The 13,113-nt window shown below is 48.2% G+C and overlaps 1 protein-coding gene across 1 annotated transcript; it reads left to right on the forward strand.

The window, feature by feature from the left end:
- The first annotated feature begins 269 nt into the window (after window positions 1-269).
- On the forward strand, window positions 270-10,415 carry LOC145652680 (alpha-2-macroglobulin-like protein 1). Its single transcript, XM_081703800.1, has 35 exons — window positions 270-351; window positions 732-915; window positions 1,229-1,385; window positions 1,518-1,570; window positions 1,678-1,698; window positions 1,828-1,996; window positions 2,150-2,234; window positions 2,319-2,445; window positions 2,834-2,948; window positions 3,087-3,196; window positions 3,326-3,496; window positions 3,612-3,848; window positions 4,004-4,067; window positions 4,303-4,448; window positions 4,579-4,728; window positions 4,996-5,163; window positions 5,239-5,314; window positions 5,389-5,518; window positions 5,602-5,827; window positions 6,035-6,161; window positions 6,440-6,561; window positions 6,896-6,947; window positions 7,027-7,107; window positions 7,199-7,375; window positions 7,507-7,588; window positions 7,722-7,878; window positions 7,957-8,031; window positions 8,107-8,269; window positions 8,439-8,632; window positions 9,065-9,280; window positions 9,368-9,486; window positions 9,581-9,689; window positions 9,761-9,823; window positions 9,949-10,054; window positions 10,218-10,415. The coding sequence occupies exons 1-35, from the start codon at window positions 278-280 to the stop codon at window positions 10,262-10,264; spliced, it is 4,353 nt and encodes a 1,450-aa protein (XP_081559926.1). The 5' UTR covers window positions 270-277; the 3' UTR covers window positions 10,265-10,415.
- The last annotated feature ends 2,698 nt before the right edge of the window (window positions 10,416-13,113 follow it).

Here is a 13,113-nt window from a genome sequence, read left to right on the forward strand (position 1 = left end):
TAGCCTAATCAGTACCTCGTTGAGTAGATTTGGGTTTTTTGTCATTGAATGACAACATTGAGGAGAAATTCAGTCGTGGATAGGCTGTGAGAGTGACGCTAAATGCTCCAACCCAATTAACTCAAACTTTGACCGAACTGATAGGTTATTTGATAAGTGGCGCAGTAGCTAGGGCAGGGCTCAAAGACTTTTCCCCCGTGAAGGGGAGGGGCTTATTATTTATAGCATGAGCTCCCAGGCGGTCTGATTGTCTGGTGGTGGTGGAGTTGCGGTCAGGATGCAGCTCTCCGTGGTGGTTGCCACTGTGCTTCTGCTCCTCCACAGGGCTGTTGCCTTTTTCTCTAATGACACGTATGAGTGTTTATTCTTTCTCTCATATCTGTGTTTGTTACATTTGTGGTAGTATTTGTTGGTTTAAAGTAAGCTGTAGGTCTCTAAATTTGTCTGTATTATTTATAGGATTGCCTATTTGTTTACTTTGGGCCAACATGATGGATTAAAATGCATGCCACAAAAACAAAACAAAAAACCCCCCCAATTCTCAGTTTTGCTGTATTTTTCACTTGTGCCAGGTTTCATGAGTAATTGGATGATGACAATAATACAGATGTTATGCAAGTTGCTATACAAAAATTGGAGGCCTATTTAATGGTTTCCATGGACGGGCAGTGTGGATTTAGGTCTTTCTAATCAACCGTATGTCAACTGGTTTTATCTCTGTTCCCCTTCAGGATTTACCTGTTGACTGCCAATTCCCAGCCTGTAGGGGGCAGTACTGAGACACTGTGTGTCCATGTCCACACCGCCCAAAAAAGCTTATTGTTACATGTGACTCTGGAACACGGGCAAACCAGCAAGACTCTTCTGAGCCAGACTGTTGTAAGCCAAGACCACTACCAGTGTGTTTCCTTTAAGGTCCGTACCCTCACTGTCTACAACATATTAAAGCCACAAAGAAACTGGTTTTTATCAAGCAGAGCCCCATGTGAAAATGGAGCCTTTACTAGAAAGGTCTTTTGACTTGGCTTGTGTCCCAATTTTATCCCAGTTTACATCTCTCATTCCTTTTGTAGTTTTGGTCTGTTTTTTGAACATGTTCTCTGTGTAAGTTGCTTGTACAAGCACACATGTGGGTGATTGAGGAATATCAGAGACCCTCTGTATCTGCACATCAGATTAGAAGAGGTTTTCTGGGTTCACTTTGCTAGTTTCTTTCTTCATTAAACAGGTTCCTGCTGTAAGCATAGATACAGAAGCATCCATTGTCTTTGAGGTAAAAGGGAAAACTACATTCCTAAATGGGACAACAAAGATCCTCATAAAACCTCCTGCTCAGCTGACCATCATTGCAACAGACAAACCCTTGTACAAACCAGGACAGACAGGTATTGTTGGTGGTTTTGGACTGGGGTTTCCTAAAGGAGGTGCAGGGGGAACTCGACAGCCATGGATCTAAACCGGTCTCTTTCTGAGTGTTTGGAGGGTCAGCAGTATTGATGCTGTCTTTCTCTCTACAGTGAAAATCCGGATAGTGTCTCTGGATTCCAACTTCCTCACCTACAATGGGATGGTAAGGGAGTGAAATGTGCAGTTTTTCAAGTTGTTCCATAAAATAAAAGGACTGTTGCAGCAGTGTATGCCACTGATGTGAAGTGTGTGTGTCTCTCTCTCTCTCAGTTCTCAACAGTGGAGCTGCAGGTATGAAGTGTGCAATATGCATCATCACTCTGTATGTATTTACTGATTCTGGAACTGTGTCCTGGTTGCTATGGAAATTCTTTGCTCATAGTATATTTGAGGATCATTGCATGCTGCTGCTGTCTGTAGGACCCCAACTCCAACCGTATTGGTCAGTGGCTGAACATGTCCACATCCAGCGGCTTCCTGGATCTGTCGTATCCCGTAAGCCCCGAGGCTGCAGAGGGATTCTATGTCATCACTGCCTGGAATGAGGGGAATGAACCAATCACGCAAGACTTTGAAATCAAGAAATATGGTCAGGCGCAGCACGGTTTTCAGTTGGGATTTAATGATCAGTGTTTGGGACAGTATGTTTAACTTGTCTTGAGGGGCTCATCTTAAGAATTCTTTAATGAAGTAAGGCAAAGGTTTGATGTGGGTTTAATATTTTGAAACCCCTCCCCCATAGTGCTGCCAAAGTTTGAAGTAACCATAGAGCTTCCTCCAGTCATAACCGTTCTGGACACTAAGGTCACGCTCAAAGTGTGTGCAAAGTAAGAGCCATTTAAACCTTGAGACTGAACCACCTGGCGCAACATTATGTATTCCTTACTCCACAACCTCCACCCTGGCTGTAGGTATACTTATGGGAAACCAGTGATGGGGTCTGCGACTGCCGTGGTCTGCCGCAGAAGTTACGGATACTGGTGGTTTGCGCCAGGCCCTGCACAGCTCCCAGACATCTGTAGAACTTTTACCATGAAGGTTGGTCCACTTGGTCACCTGTTCCTGCAGATGGTATTGAGAAGCTTCTAAGAAACGTCTAGTCATTTAACCTTCGTTGTTTTTAAAGAGACTTTTGCCACCAAAAAGTAGCAAATCGTACAAAAGAAAGGAAAGCTCCCTTCATAAGTATTGAGACTTCCTCAGATTGCTTGGTAGTCCTCAAGTGAAGCAGTTTATGCCCCATGGAGGTGGCCATGTGTTAAAATGGGTTTAGTACAGAAGCTGAGACTTCTAGGTATAATGTGAAGAATCATTGGCGAAATTTCATATGAGGGAAAAGGTACCTGAACGATCTGTTTGGGTATTTTCTTGGGCAGTAATTGTTCTACAGTGTTTCTGAACTCTGTCTGGTCCATATTTACTCTAGACTGACAGGACAGGCTGCGGGTCCTACATCGTTGACCTGAGTGACTTTGCACTGAATGATACACGATATGAAGACATTATTAATGTTGATGCTGAACTGGAGGAATATGGGACAGGTGAGGTTTTCCCACTCTCTGACCCCTTAATGGCTTTAAAAATAAGTGACTGAATATTTGAAAAGGTTTTCTTTACTTGCAAAATGGTCCAAGTGAATGCAGACATTTGTTTGAAAGAGGTGTGTGTTTCAACCACAGGAGTGGTCCTGTCGGGGTCTGGAAGCTCTACTGTTACAAGTGACATCGTCACTCTCACCTTTGTGGACGCTCCGGACACGTTCAGGCTTGGGTTGACCTACAAAGGAAAGGTAATTACTGGTCCTTTTTTTTAATGGTTTGCAATACCTGGCGTGAACTGTGTGCTGTTTAGGGGTCAACATGTAGCACAAGTTTCAGACAGTTGGTTTGGTGGGGGGTGTTTTTTAAATCCGTCTTAGATTAAAGCCACTGGTCCAGACTCCGCTCCTATGAAGAATGAATCGGTGTATCTGGTTGTGAATTATGCTGGGAACAAAAACGCAAGCTGGAAGTTGGTTACCGATGGCAACGGTGTCGCCCCCTTCTCCTTAGACACGCGTTCATGGGGTTCACAATCCGTCTCTCTTGAGGTCTGTGAAGTCCGCCTTTTGTTGGAAAGGGTTCTTGTAAGTGTTACAAGCATAATCAATGTCTTGCCTTGTCTGACCCTTCTAAATGTGTCCCTTTTCTTTCTCCTCATAATAGGCCCAATATCTTGAGGAAAAGAAACCACTTGGAAATATGGCCAACATGAGAACACCAAACTACCTCTTTGCTTACCTGTTGGTTCAGCCCTTCTACTCCCAAAGCAGAAGTTTCCTGGCACTGCAGCGCCCGCTGGAGGTGTTCAGGTGTAATGGACATGCTACAGCACTGGTTCAGTACATCATACAGGGCAATGCACTGGAACCAACCCAACTCTCCCTAGATTTCTTCTACATGGTACGATCTACTGTCAGGTCACCATTTGCAAACTTGCAGCATATTGGTCTCCAGAAATCTGATTTTAACTTGGACTCCCGCCCCCCAATTTCTTGTCCTGTTGGACATGCTGTTTTGGAAGGCGTTTGTGAACACAATCTCCGTTGGGTGTGCAGGTGATGTCCCGGGGCAGGATGGTGCAGACAGGAAGCATCTCTGTGGCTGTACAACCAGAGAGAGGTCCATGCACACTTGCACTGTAGCCACAACACGGCCTCATCCTGTTGAAATGGATGTAGAGCTCAATTGTAACTGTTGGATGTGCACACCTGATTCTTCCGTTTTGATTTGAAAGATGACGAAACAAAAGGGCTCAAGTTGGGCCTGGGAAACTCTGGAGGGCTCTGAAGCTCCAGGACTGATGCCCTTTCTGCTCTAGGTGCTGTGTTCTAACTGTCCTGTGTGTGTGCAACAGAGAACCGAGGAGGAGTGGTGGTGCCCCTCCAGGATGTGCGTGCTCTGTCTCCGCTCGTCCAGGTAGTGGTGTACGCCATGCTCCCGAGAGGGGAGGTGGTAGCCGACAGCATGGACTTCCCCGTTGAGCTGTGTCTGGCTAACGAGGTCAGAATGTCACAATGTTCTAGTGGTCTTGTGAAGTAAAATGTTGCCGTGGCTGGTCTCCACTTCATAAGAAGCTGTATCCATTTACAGTGTAGCTTGAGGTTCTCACTAGTCTCTCATGGTCTCCCAGGTGTCTCTGAATTTCTCTTCTCCTGTGGAGCTGCCCGGGAGTTCTGTGGAGTTGATGCTGAAGGCTCGCCCAGGCTCGCTGTGCTCCGTGAGGGCCATCGATCGGAGCCTGTTGCTGCTCAGCCCGGACAAGGAGCTCAGCGTTGAATCTGTACGTTCATACCGAAGCCCTAAAGCTCCAGGGTGCTCAGGTCTGTTCCAGCTGAGCCACCCACCTGCAGAGCTCTGATCCAACACTTGTGCAGATGTTCTCCAGAACCCGCATTAACCTGATCAGGGTTGAACTCCAATTCAGCAGCAGCCCACCAATACTTGGATCAAATGCTTTCTCTTGCTCGGCTCATATTTTGCACAGTTGTGCAGCTGTTAAACGCTCATCGAGTCCTATGGCTGACTCTCGCATCTCATGTCATCCTAGGTCTTTAAGCTGCTCCCTGTCTACAAGTTGTCTGGATACCCAGATGGCACTGAAGACTTCTACCCTTGCTCTGAGATGCCACCTCGCCTGCCAAAGCCTCTATTAAATGCAAGACTCGCCTTCCCTGGTCCATACAATGGGAACGTTGATGTGTACCATGTCTTCAAAGTAAGAAATAGTTTTGGCACCCAGGGTTTGTAGTTGATATATGCTGTTGTTTGAAACACTGTTCCCTTTTCTCAGGATGCTGGAATCAAGACCATTACCAATGTTGACCTAAGAAAGCCCTTTGACTGCAGGACTTTGTGGAAATTTGGCTGTAAGTGGCATGAAGTCCTTTTGAGTGAAGAAATGCATATTGTATCCGATATTGAAGAAATATTCTCTCAACAGTTGAAAACGTAGCCTTTGCCAAAGAACTTCCTGTAGGCTCTGGTGAGACTCCCTCAGACCAAAACCCACCAGCCGCCACGGTCCGCAGATACTTCCCAGAGACTTGGATCTGGGACCTTGTTTATGTGGGGTGGGTACACCTGGGCTGTGGCTCAAACCTGTTGCCACCAAATGCAGTGGCCTCGTCTGACCAGTTTTCCTTCTCCTCACCAGGACGTCTGGGTTTACTAGGGTCAACGAGACCGTCCCAGACACCATCACCACGTGGGAGGGAGGCGCATTTTGTACATCTCCGGTCGGGTTTGGCGTGGCCCCAAAAGTCGACCTCACGGCCTTCCAGCCTTTCTTCGTGAGCCTGACCCTGCCCTACTCCATCGTCCGTGGAGAGGTGTTCACGCTCAAGGCCACAGTCTTCAACTACCTCCCCTCCTGCATCATGGTAAGTGGTCCCAGTGTCTCCATCCCCCTATGGGACAGAGGAGCTGATTATCCCCACGGTAATTCCTACTTGACTGTTCACTGAGCAGTGAGTCCCCACTTATGGCTCGTGTGTGGAGGTTTTGTGCTGGAAGTACCTGTGAGCCACATGGAATGCAGGGGCAGTTGTACAGTGCTGGGCTCTGACGCACTGCATGTGTGTTTAAAGGTACAAGTGATGCTGGCATCCTCAAATCAGTTCTCAGTCCAACCCTGCAAGAGCTGCATTTACACACACTGCCTCTGTGCTGACGACGGCTGGACCTTCACGTGGGTCGTCACGCCCTCCGTGTTGGGTAAGTCTGACGTCAGCTGAAATTGGAAGACTGGACATGTATTTTTATCCACATATTTAAGAAGCGGATTGGAATGTGGAATTGCTGAGGTTGGCGGCAACAGCTGTCTAGCAGTAATGCTCTTCATTTGTGTTCCACTATTGCAGCCTTCTCAGAAGGCACATTCCAACTTGCAAAAATGTGTTGAGTAGCGTTACTGCTCTTTCTGGATGTACAATTATGCATTTCATTAAGTAGCTTGACGTTTCCAATGCCCAATTTGGGGGCGTGTATTGTAGGTGAGGTGGCCTTCACAGTGACTGCAGAAGCAGTACAGACATCTGCACTGTGTGGGAATCGGGTGACCGGTGTGCCGGAGAAAGGACGTATGGACACGGTGGTTCAGACCCTGCTGGTGGAGGTGAGTTCCATTGGGGTCTCCTCCACCCTGAAGAGCCCCAGTAACCACAACTCCCCTTACTGGAGTCTGCCAGTAGCTGTACGCTTCTGAGCATTTGAACACTGCTGGAACGATATGAGTACCAAACTTGGTTGGGTGGCTATTCTCCTCAGTCGGATGGGTGTGTGTGTATATATCTTGCACACCAAACCCCCCTTTTTTTTTTGTGTGGTTCCAGGTAGTCTGTACTGTGATGGGTGGGGTTGTTCACTGTTAACTTGACAGAAGGATACTGAGCAGACTAAAGGGTTTTGTTCTGGTGGTTCTGACTGCATACTACTTCTTCCTCTGACAGGCAGAGGGCACCAAACAATCCAACGCTTACAATGAGCTCCTCTGTCCTGCAGGTCTGTAGTCCAACAATGTTCTCACTTGGGTTGGTGAGTGAGATGATGTCTCTCTGATGGCCCTTTTCCCATCCTCTAGGTGTTGTGGAGAGAAATGTTACACTGAAGTTGCCTAAAGTGATTGTGCAGGGTTCCCCCACTGCCTTTGTCTCTGTGCTGGGTGAGGACACTTGCAGCTACACACCCATTCATTTGGAATTGAACAAGGTCTTGCGTATGGACACGCACAATTCTGGTGACTCTCTCTGCAGGAGATCTGATGGGCCATGCGCTGCAGAACCTGGACAACCTGCTGGCCATGCCGTACGGCTGCGGTGAACAGAACATGCTGCTCTTTGCCCCCGACATCTTCATCCTGGGGTACTTGGAGAGCAGCGGCCAGCTGACGCCCGCCATCAGGAGCAAAGCCACCTCCTTCCTGCTGAGTGGTGAGGGCACACACCAAAGGCTCCCAGACTGTGTGCAGGATACCGGGGGGGTGGTTTGATTTTCTGCAGTTTATTCTGGACCTTTTGGCAGCATGAGCTGAGCAGCCTGTTTCTCCCCATGACTGATGCAGGCTACCAGAGAGAGCTGACCTACAAGCATGAGGATGGATCGTACAGTGCCTTTGGGACCTCCGACAACTCGGGCAACACCTGGTCAGTCTCGCACAAACCAGATGGTTCCTGTACAGCTCTCAAATGACACCAGACCCCTGGCCGTGTTATGGATGGCTCTTATTGAAATGAATGAATATAAAAATCAGAAGCTCCCTGGTGTCTGTGTACTCAGGCTCACTGCGTTCGTGATGAAGTCTTTCGAAAGCGCAAAGCAATACATCTTTATCGATCAGACGGTCATCGATCAGGCCAAGACTTGGCTGGGCAACAAGCAGCAGCTAAACGGCTGTTTTGCCTCAGTGGGCAACCTCATCCATGTGGACATGCAGGTCAGGACTCTGCAGTGCAGCAGATGTGTGGTGCAGCACTCCTGTGAGCCGGCTGGCTGACTTTGCGCTCTTACCCAGGGTGGAGTGAACGATGAGGTGACCCTCTCGGCGTACGTCACAGCTGCTCTACTGGAGTTGGGCACCCAGAGGACAGTGAGTGCTCCCCTTCCTCAAACGGTTCCCTCTAGTAGTCTGTGTGAACATGCCTTACTGTGTTTGCCATGGTAGGACCCCATGGTTTCCAAGGGTTTGGACTGCCTGAGGAACATCTCTGCACAGGTGAACTCCACCTATGCCATCGCCCTCCTCTCCTACACCTTCACACTAGCTGGAGACCAGGTGATGAGAGGAACCCTGCTCTCCCGCCTGAACCAGCGAGCCGTAGTGACAGGTCAGACTTGCCCAATTTGACCTTCACTGGATGTTGGTATCTGGCTGAGAACTGGCGTGTTTTGGAGGCTGCATGTGTCCATAAATACAGAGCAATTATGGTGATGGTTGGCTGGTATTTACCGGAGAATCTTGGCCGAGTGGGCTCGGTGCTTTTCTGTCTCCTTCAGTGGATGGGCGGCACTGGGGCAGTGGACGTGTTGGGACGGTGACGGACTCTCTGGACGTGGAGACGACCTCCTACGTGCTCTTGGCTGTGCTCTCTGGACCCCTGCTGCCCCAGTTTGAGCTGGGCTACAGTGCCAGCATCGTCCGCTGGCTGGGCCAGCAGCAGAACGCCTTTGGCGGTTTCGCGTCTACGCAGGTAGTGCCCCCCCTTCGCACCGCCAGCTCAAATATTGTCACTTTGTAGCCCGGCGTGAGTATGATCTTTGGCTCTGCTAATAGTTGGCTCGCTTGATTCAGTTTCTCGAGATGTTTACACCTCAACAGCCACCTTTTAATTCTTGCGGATGCTCTTATCCGGAGCGCCATAGCCACCGCTGCCCTGAGCACGTGTGTAAGGTACTTGACTTGTAATTGGCTAAATGTGCTTTCATTTCCTCATGGGATGAATCCTAGCCAGTACAGTAGGTTGGAGCAAGATACCAATGAACGCGAATACTGGGGTCAATGCTGATGCCTAGCAGTACAAAAGGGCTTGAACTCTAGTCCTTCTTGTTTGTTGGATGACATCAGTGTAAAACCATACCCTAGAAGAAATGCCTCCTGTTTTGAATCCCTTTTCTCTGCCCAGGACACTGTAGTGGCTCTTCAGGCTCTGGCAAAATACAGCACTGCCACCTACAGTACAACAGGCACCATTGCGGTGACTGTGACGTCACCCCTCGGCTCGAAGACCCAGTTCACGGTGAACCAGAGCAACAGACTGCTGTACCAGCAGATCCAGCTGCAGGAAGTGACTGGGGTGTACAACGTCAGGGCATCAGGCCAAGGCTGTGTGTTTGTGCAGGTCAGTCTGGTGCCCCTTGGTGTAGAGATGCTTGAAGAGCTTCTTGGGTGTAAAAATGACTCTGGGGTACTTGTATTTCTCCTCCAGTTCACCCAGCACTACAACATCCCGCCTCCCAATGACTTCTCCTCCTTCAGTATCGCGGTCAACACAAGCTCAAACTGCAGTGCCCCAAACCTGTCTGTGGGGGTCACTGTGACTGTCAGGTGAGCTCTACTAGAGCACAAGAGGAAAGGATGGCTTTGGATGTATAAAGTCTGTCCATGTAACCCTGTGACTTTGCTTTAATTCACCTTTCAGGTATAACGGTAACAGGACTGAGACGGACATGGTGGTCATCGAGGTCAAGCTGCTGTCTGGCTTCAGTCTGGTTGAGGGGTCACTGATGCCAGTAGCTGGCTCTACAGAGGTAACTTTGACCTCACTGAAAATACCCATCATGCATTAGCTGGTCTGCTCACAAAGAACCTGTGTCTACAGGTGAAAGGCACTGTAAAACGCGTGGATCCAACGGAGAGAAACGTAGTCATCTACCTGAACGGGGTAAGAACAGGCTTTCGCCAGATCAACTTGCTTGTAAGATGAACAGTGTGTGTCGGAGGCCACCGTTACCATGGTGTTTGTCCCATCATTTTGTATGGTGACTGCATCGGTCTCCCTTCCCCCAGCTGAAGAAGGGAGAGACCAAGACCTACACTCTGGTTATCCAGCAGGACATAGCAGTGCAGAACCTGAAGCCAGCTGTGGTGAAGATCTACGACTACTACCAGCCCAGTAAGAACCAGTCCTGTTATCTTCAGAAACCGTCATGGAAGATGAGGGAGAGGGTTGGATAGAAATGACCAATATGCAATTAAGGACAAGGCTCATATGAACTGAATTCGAATGTCCGCCTGTGTAGTATGAATAAGAACCGGTTTTCCTTTCTCTCCTGTAGGTGATGTGGCCGTTACACAATACACGTCTCCATGTAACGAACGGTAGACCACGTGCCCTGCTGCCTGCACTAATGTTGGCCATGTTGTACTGCATTGTACCAGGAGAATCTGTCCCTTTACCTGAAGTGTAAATCGGCTCTAATGCTACTGGGTGACTGTTGTGTAATTACTCGGTTGTATTGAAATAAATTCTCTTGTGCAGTGTACAAATGCCTTGGTGGGGGGTTTTTGTGGTCTTCACCAGTGTTCCCTCATCTGCCTGAGCGCTCTTGTTACTGGATCACTGCTCAGCATAACTTGCCATTCAGAGCAAGACTAGTCATAAATTGAACATTGGTGGGGAGGGTCACAGGGAATTCACTCTCTCATGAGGAGAGAATTGAGGGACAAAGTATACTAATGCTCAGAAATCTATGGATTTGTAAGAAGACGAGTCCAGATATTGTGACCAGGTACACTTGGGTGTGCATCAAGGACCTCCACTTCTGTCCTGTTCCATCTACTAATCTCCTTCTCAGTGGTTTAGTTGACACTAAAGCCATTTATCATACAGGTACAGCTACACAGGATATATGAATATACAATAAATTAAACCTGCTGCTACTCTACATGTTCACATGCATCACTACAATGACTGACTGACGCATTAGACTTCATGTGGGATTTCTAATGTAACTAAATATCAAAACAATGTTCACCATCATATCCAACTAACATTGTTGGATTCTGCATGGACCACCACAAACTCAGAACTGTACAGTACATCATCTCCCCCCCCCCCCCACACCAGATCTCTATCAGGTCCTGTAAAATACACAGTGCACTTCTACGTGTTTATCTCTCTTTAAAGTGAGGAGACGCGTCCACGCTGTGTCTGTTTAAAGGGAGTAAACATGTTCATTTGACATTGATAAGGTCAGTGTAATACATTTTCATGGAAAGGCAAAATACAATTTTATCTGAAAAGGATGTCAGGACATTTTGAGAATCAACCTCCATGTTAGAATTTTAATCCTAATTGAGTCTGAAAGATGCTTTTGTATTCCTCACAACTCCAGCCTACATCTAAACTTCAAGACTACATGTATAAAAGGAATAGCAATGGCTCCAAACAAAAATAAAGTGTGAAATGGATATTTGCTGGATTTGAATGTTTGACAAACAAACAGCCAAACTCAATTCCATCCATGTGAGAAGGAAACAAACAAACCAGAAATGAACATTAAGGCCTGTACAATTAATGCAGCCTCTGGGACTACAGCAATATTACTGATATGCTTACTATATCTCCAAGTATTTCTAGCTCTTGTTACTCGCTCGTAGGTTCCTTTAATTGGTTAGGTAACAGCTGTAAAGAGTTTGAACTGGTGATTCTTATCAGCTAACTTTAATGAGAGGCTTAAAAGGAATGCAGACAGGAAGGGAGCTTGTGTCTGTCTGCTTCTCTCAGGGAGAAGGGTTGGTGTATGAAGCTGGGTATTGGGGTGTCCCCTGTCTAGTGGCACAATGTGGTGGCGCAGAAGGTAGTCGTGTGGTGTTACCTTGTGCATGTTTAAGACTGCAGATTATTTTCGTGTTTAAATTTCCTTTTGTCTTGTAGGCTTTGGTTACTCCTCACTGTTGTATTTCTGCTGAGAGATGCAGAGGGGCTTGGTGGTAAGAAAGTGTTCAGATCAAGCTACAGCTAGTGATGCTTTGTGTCCATGTTCAGGAATTTAAGCAATCTCTCTGCTCTGTTCATCCCCTTGAAGTGTGGAACAAAAGATCTGCACCACACTGGTATGGTGTAGCGACATCAGCTTCTGTGGCTCAGCCCCAAGAAGTCGACTACCTACCTTATCTGACCAAGATGGAGGGCTCTCCTTCCAGTGTTGCATCCAAGCAAAGTAGCTCTGTGTTTCCTCGGCAAGGCCCGGAACCCGGTCAGACTCCGGGTGGATGGTCAAGGAGTGCTTCCAGAAGTCAAATGGATTCAAGTGCTCAGACTGCAAGTGGCTCTGCTGGGTATTACCAGTCTGTGTTCCAAGGTGGCCAGCAACTTCCTAGACTTGTAACCCAACCCCAACTGCAGGACTCTTCTGGTAGTGGTGAAACTCAGTTTCAGGGGCAGAGTGCTAATCGTGCCCTTGGCACCCCCCAGACTTCCAGTAGCCTTTTTCAACAAGGTGTCTGGCATCAGGGGTCTGCTGGCAGCTTGGACTCTGTATCCAGTGCTCAAGGTTTCCCGAGTCAGTATACTGGTTCAAGGACGCACGCTGTGTCTGTTCAATCTGCTCCCACCCATCAGGGAGACTACAGGGCCCCATCCTCAGGCCACCCAACATACCATCCTTCGAAGAAGCTCCAACCTCCTCATGTTCCCTTCCCTCAATCTCAAAGCTACACACAGCTGAAATCCAGACTCTTTTCTTTGGCTAGCCACAGCGCCAGCGGGAGTTCAGGTGTAACCACTACTGGCCGACAGCCGGTCAAGGATGCGCAACAACGTGGGGCCGTTCCTTCTCGGGTTTCGAGTAGATGGCAGACGTGGAGACGGCAGACTGGCAGTGATGTTCCACAAAAAAGCAGTTACTATGCGTTTCTGCCAGCCCAGAGTGCAAGTTCTGGCTTGGGCTCCACCAGCCAACAGGGAGCTGGTTATGCTACACAAAAAAGCAGCAGTTATTATGGACTTGGGCCTGTGCAGGGTGCAAGCATGTGGCAGTCCTCTAGCCAGCAGTCTGGCAGACATGCTCCACAAACGAGCACCTACTATGGACCTTTTGTATTCCATGGGTGCAGGCACATGGCAGCCATCTAGCCCTGACCAGCCTTCAGTACAGACTGCCCAGACCCAGCTGGAGGGTTCGAGTGTGAGTTCTTGTGTGACCTCAACTAGCGGACAGCCAGTCAAAG

The sequence above is a fragment of the Electrophorus electricus genome, chromosome 20, assembly GCF_041902795.1.
Source record: "Electrophorus electricus isolate QZ-2024a chromosome 20, ASM4190279v1, whole genome shotgun sequence".
NCBI lineage: Eukaryota > Metazoa > Chordata > Actinopteri > Gymnotiformes > Gymnotidae > Electrophorus > Electrophorus electricus.

Bases quoted from the DNA above. Each gene is read 5' to 3' on its own strand.
- LOC145652680 (XM_081703800.1), top strand. From the start codon at position 278: ATGCAGCTCTCCGTGGTGGTTGCCACTGTGCTTCTGCTCCTCCACAGG. The intron at 352-731 runs GTATGAGTGTTT...GTTCCCCTTCAG, and splicing joins GCCTTTTTCTCTAATGACAC to GATTTACCTGTTGACTGCCA. The intron at 7,589-7,721 runs GTCAGTCTCGCA...CTGTGTACTCAG, and splicing joins GACAACTCGGGCAACACCTG to GCTCACTGCGTTCGTGATGA.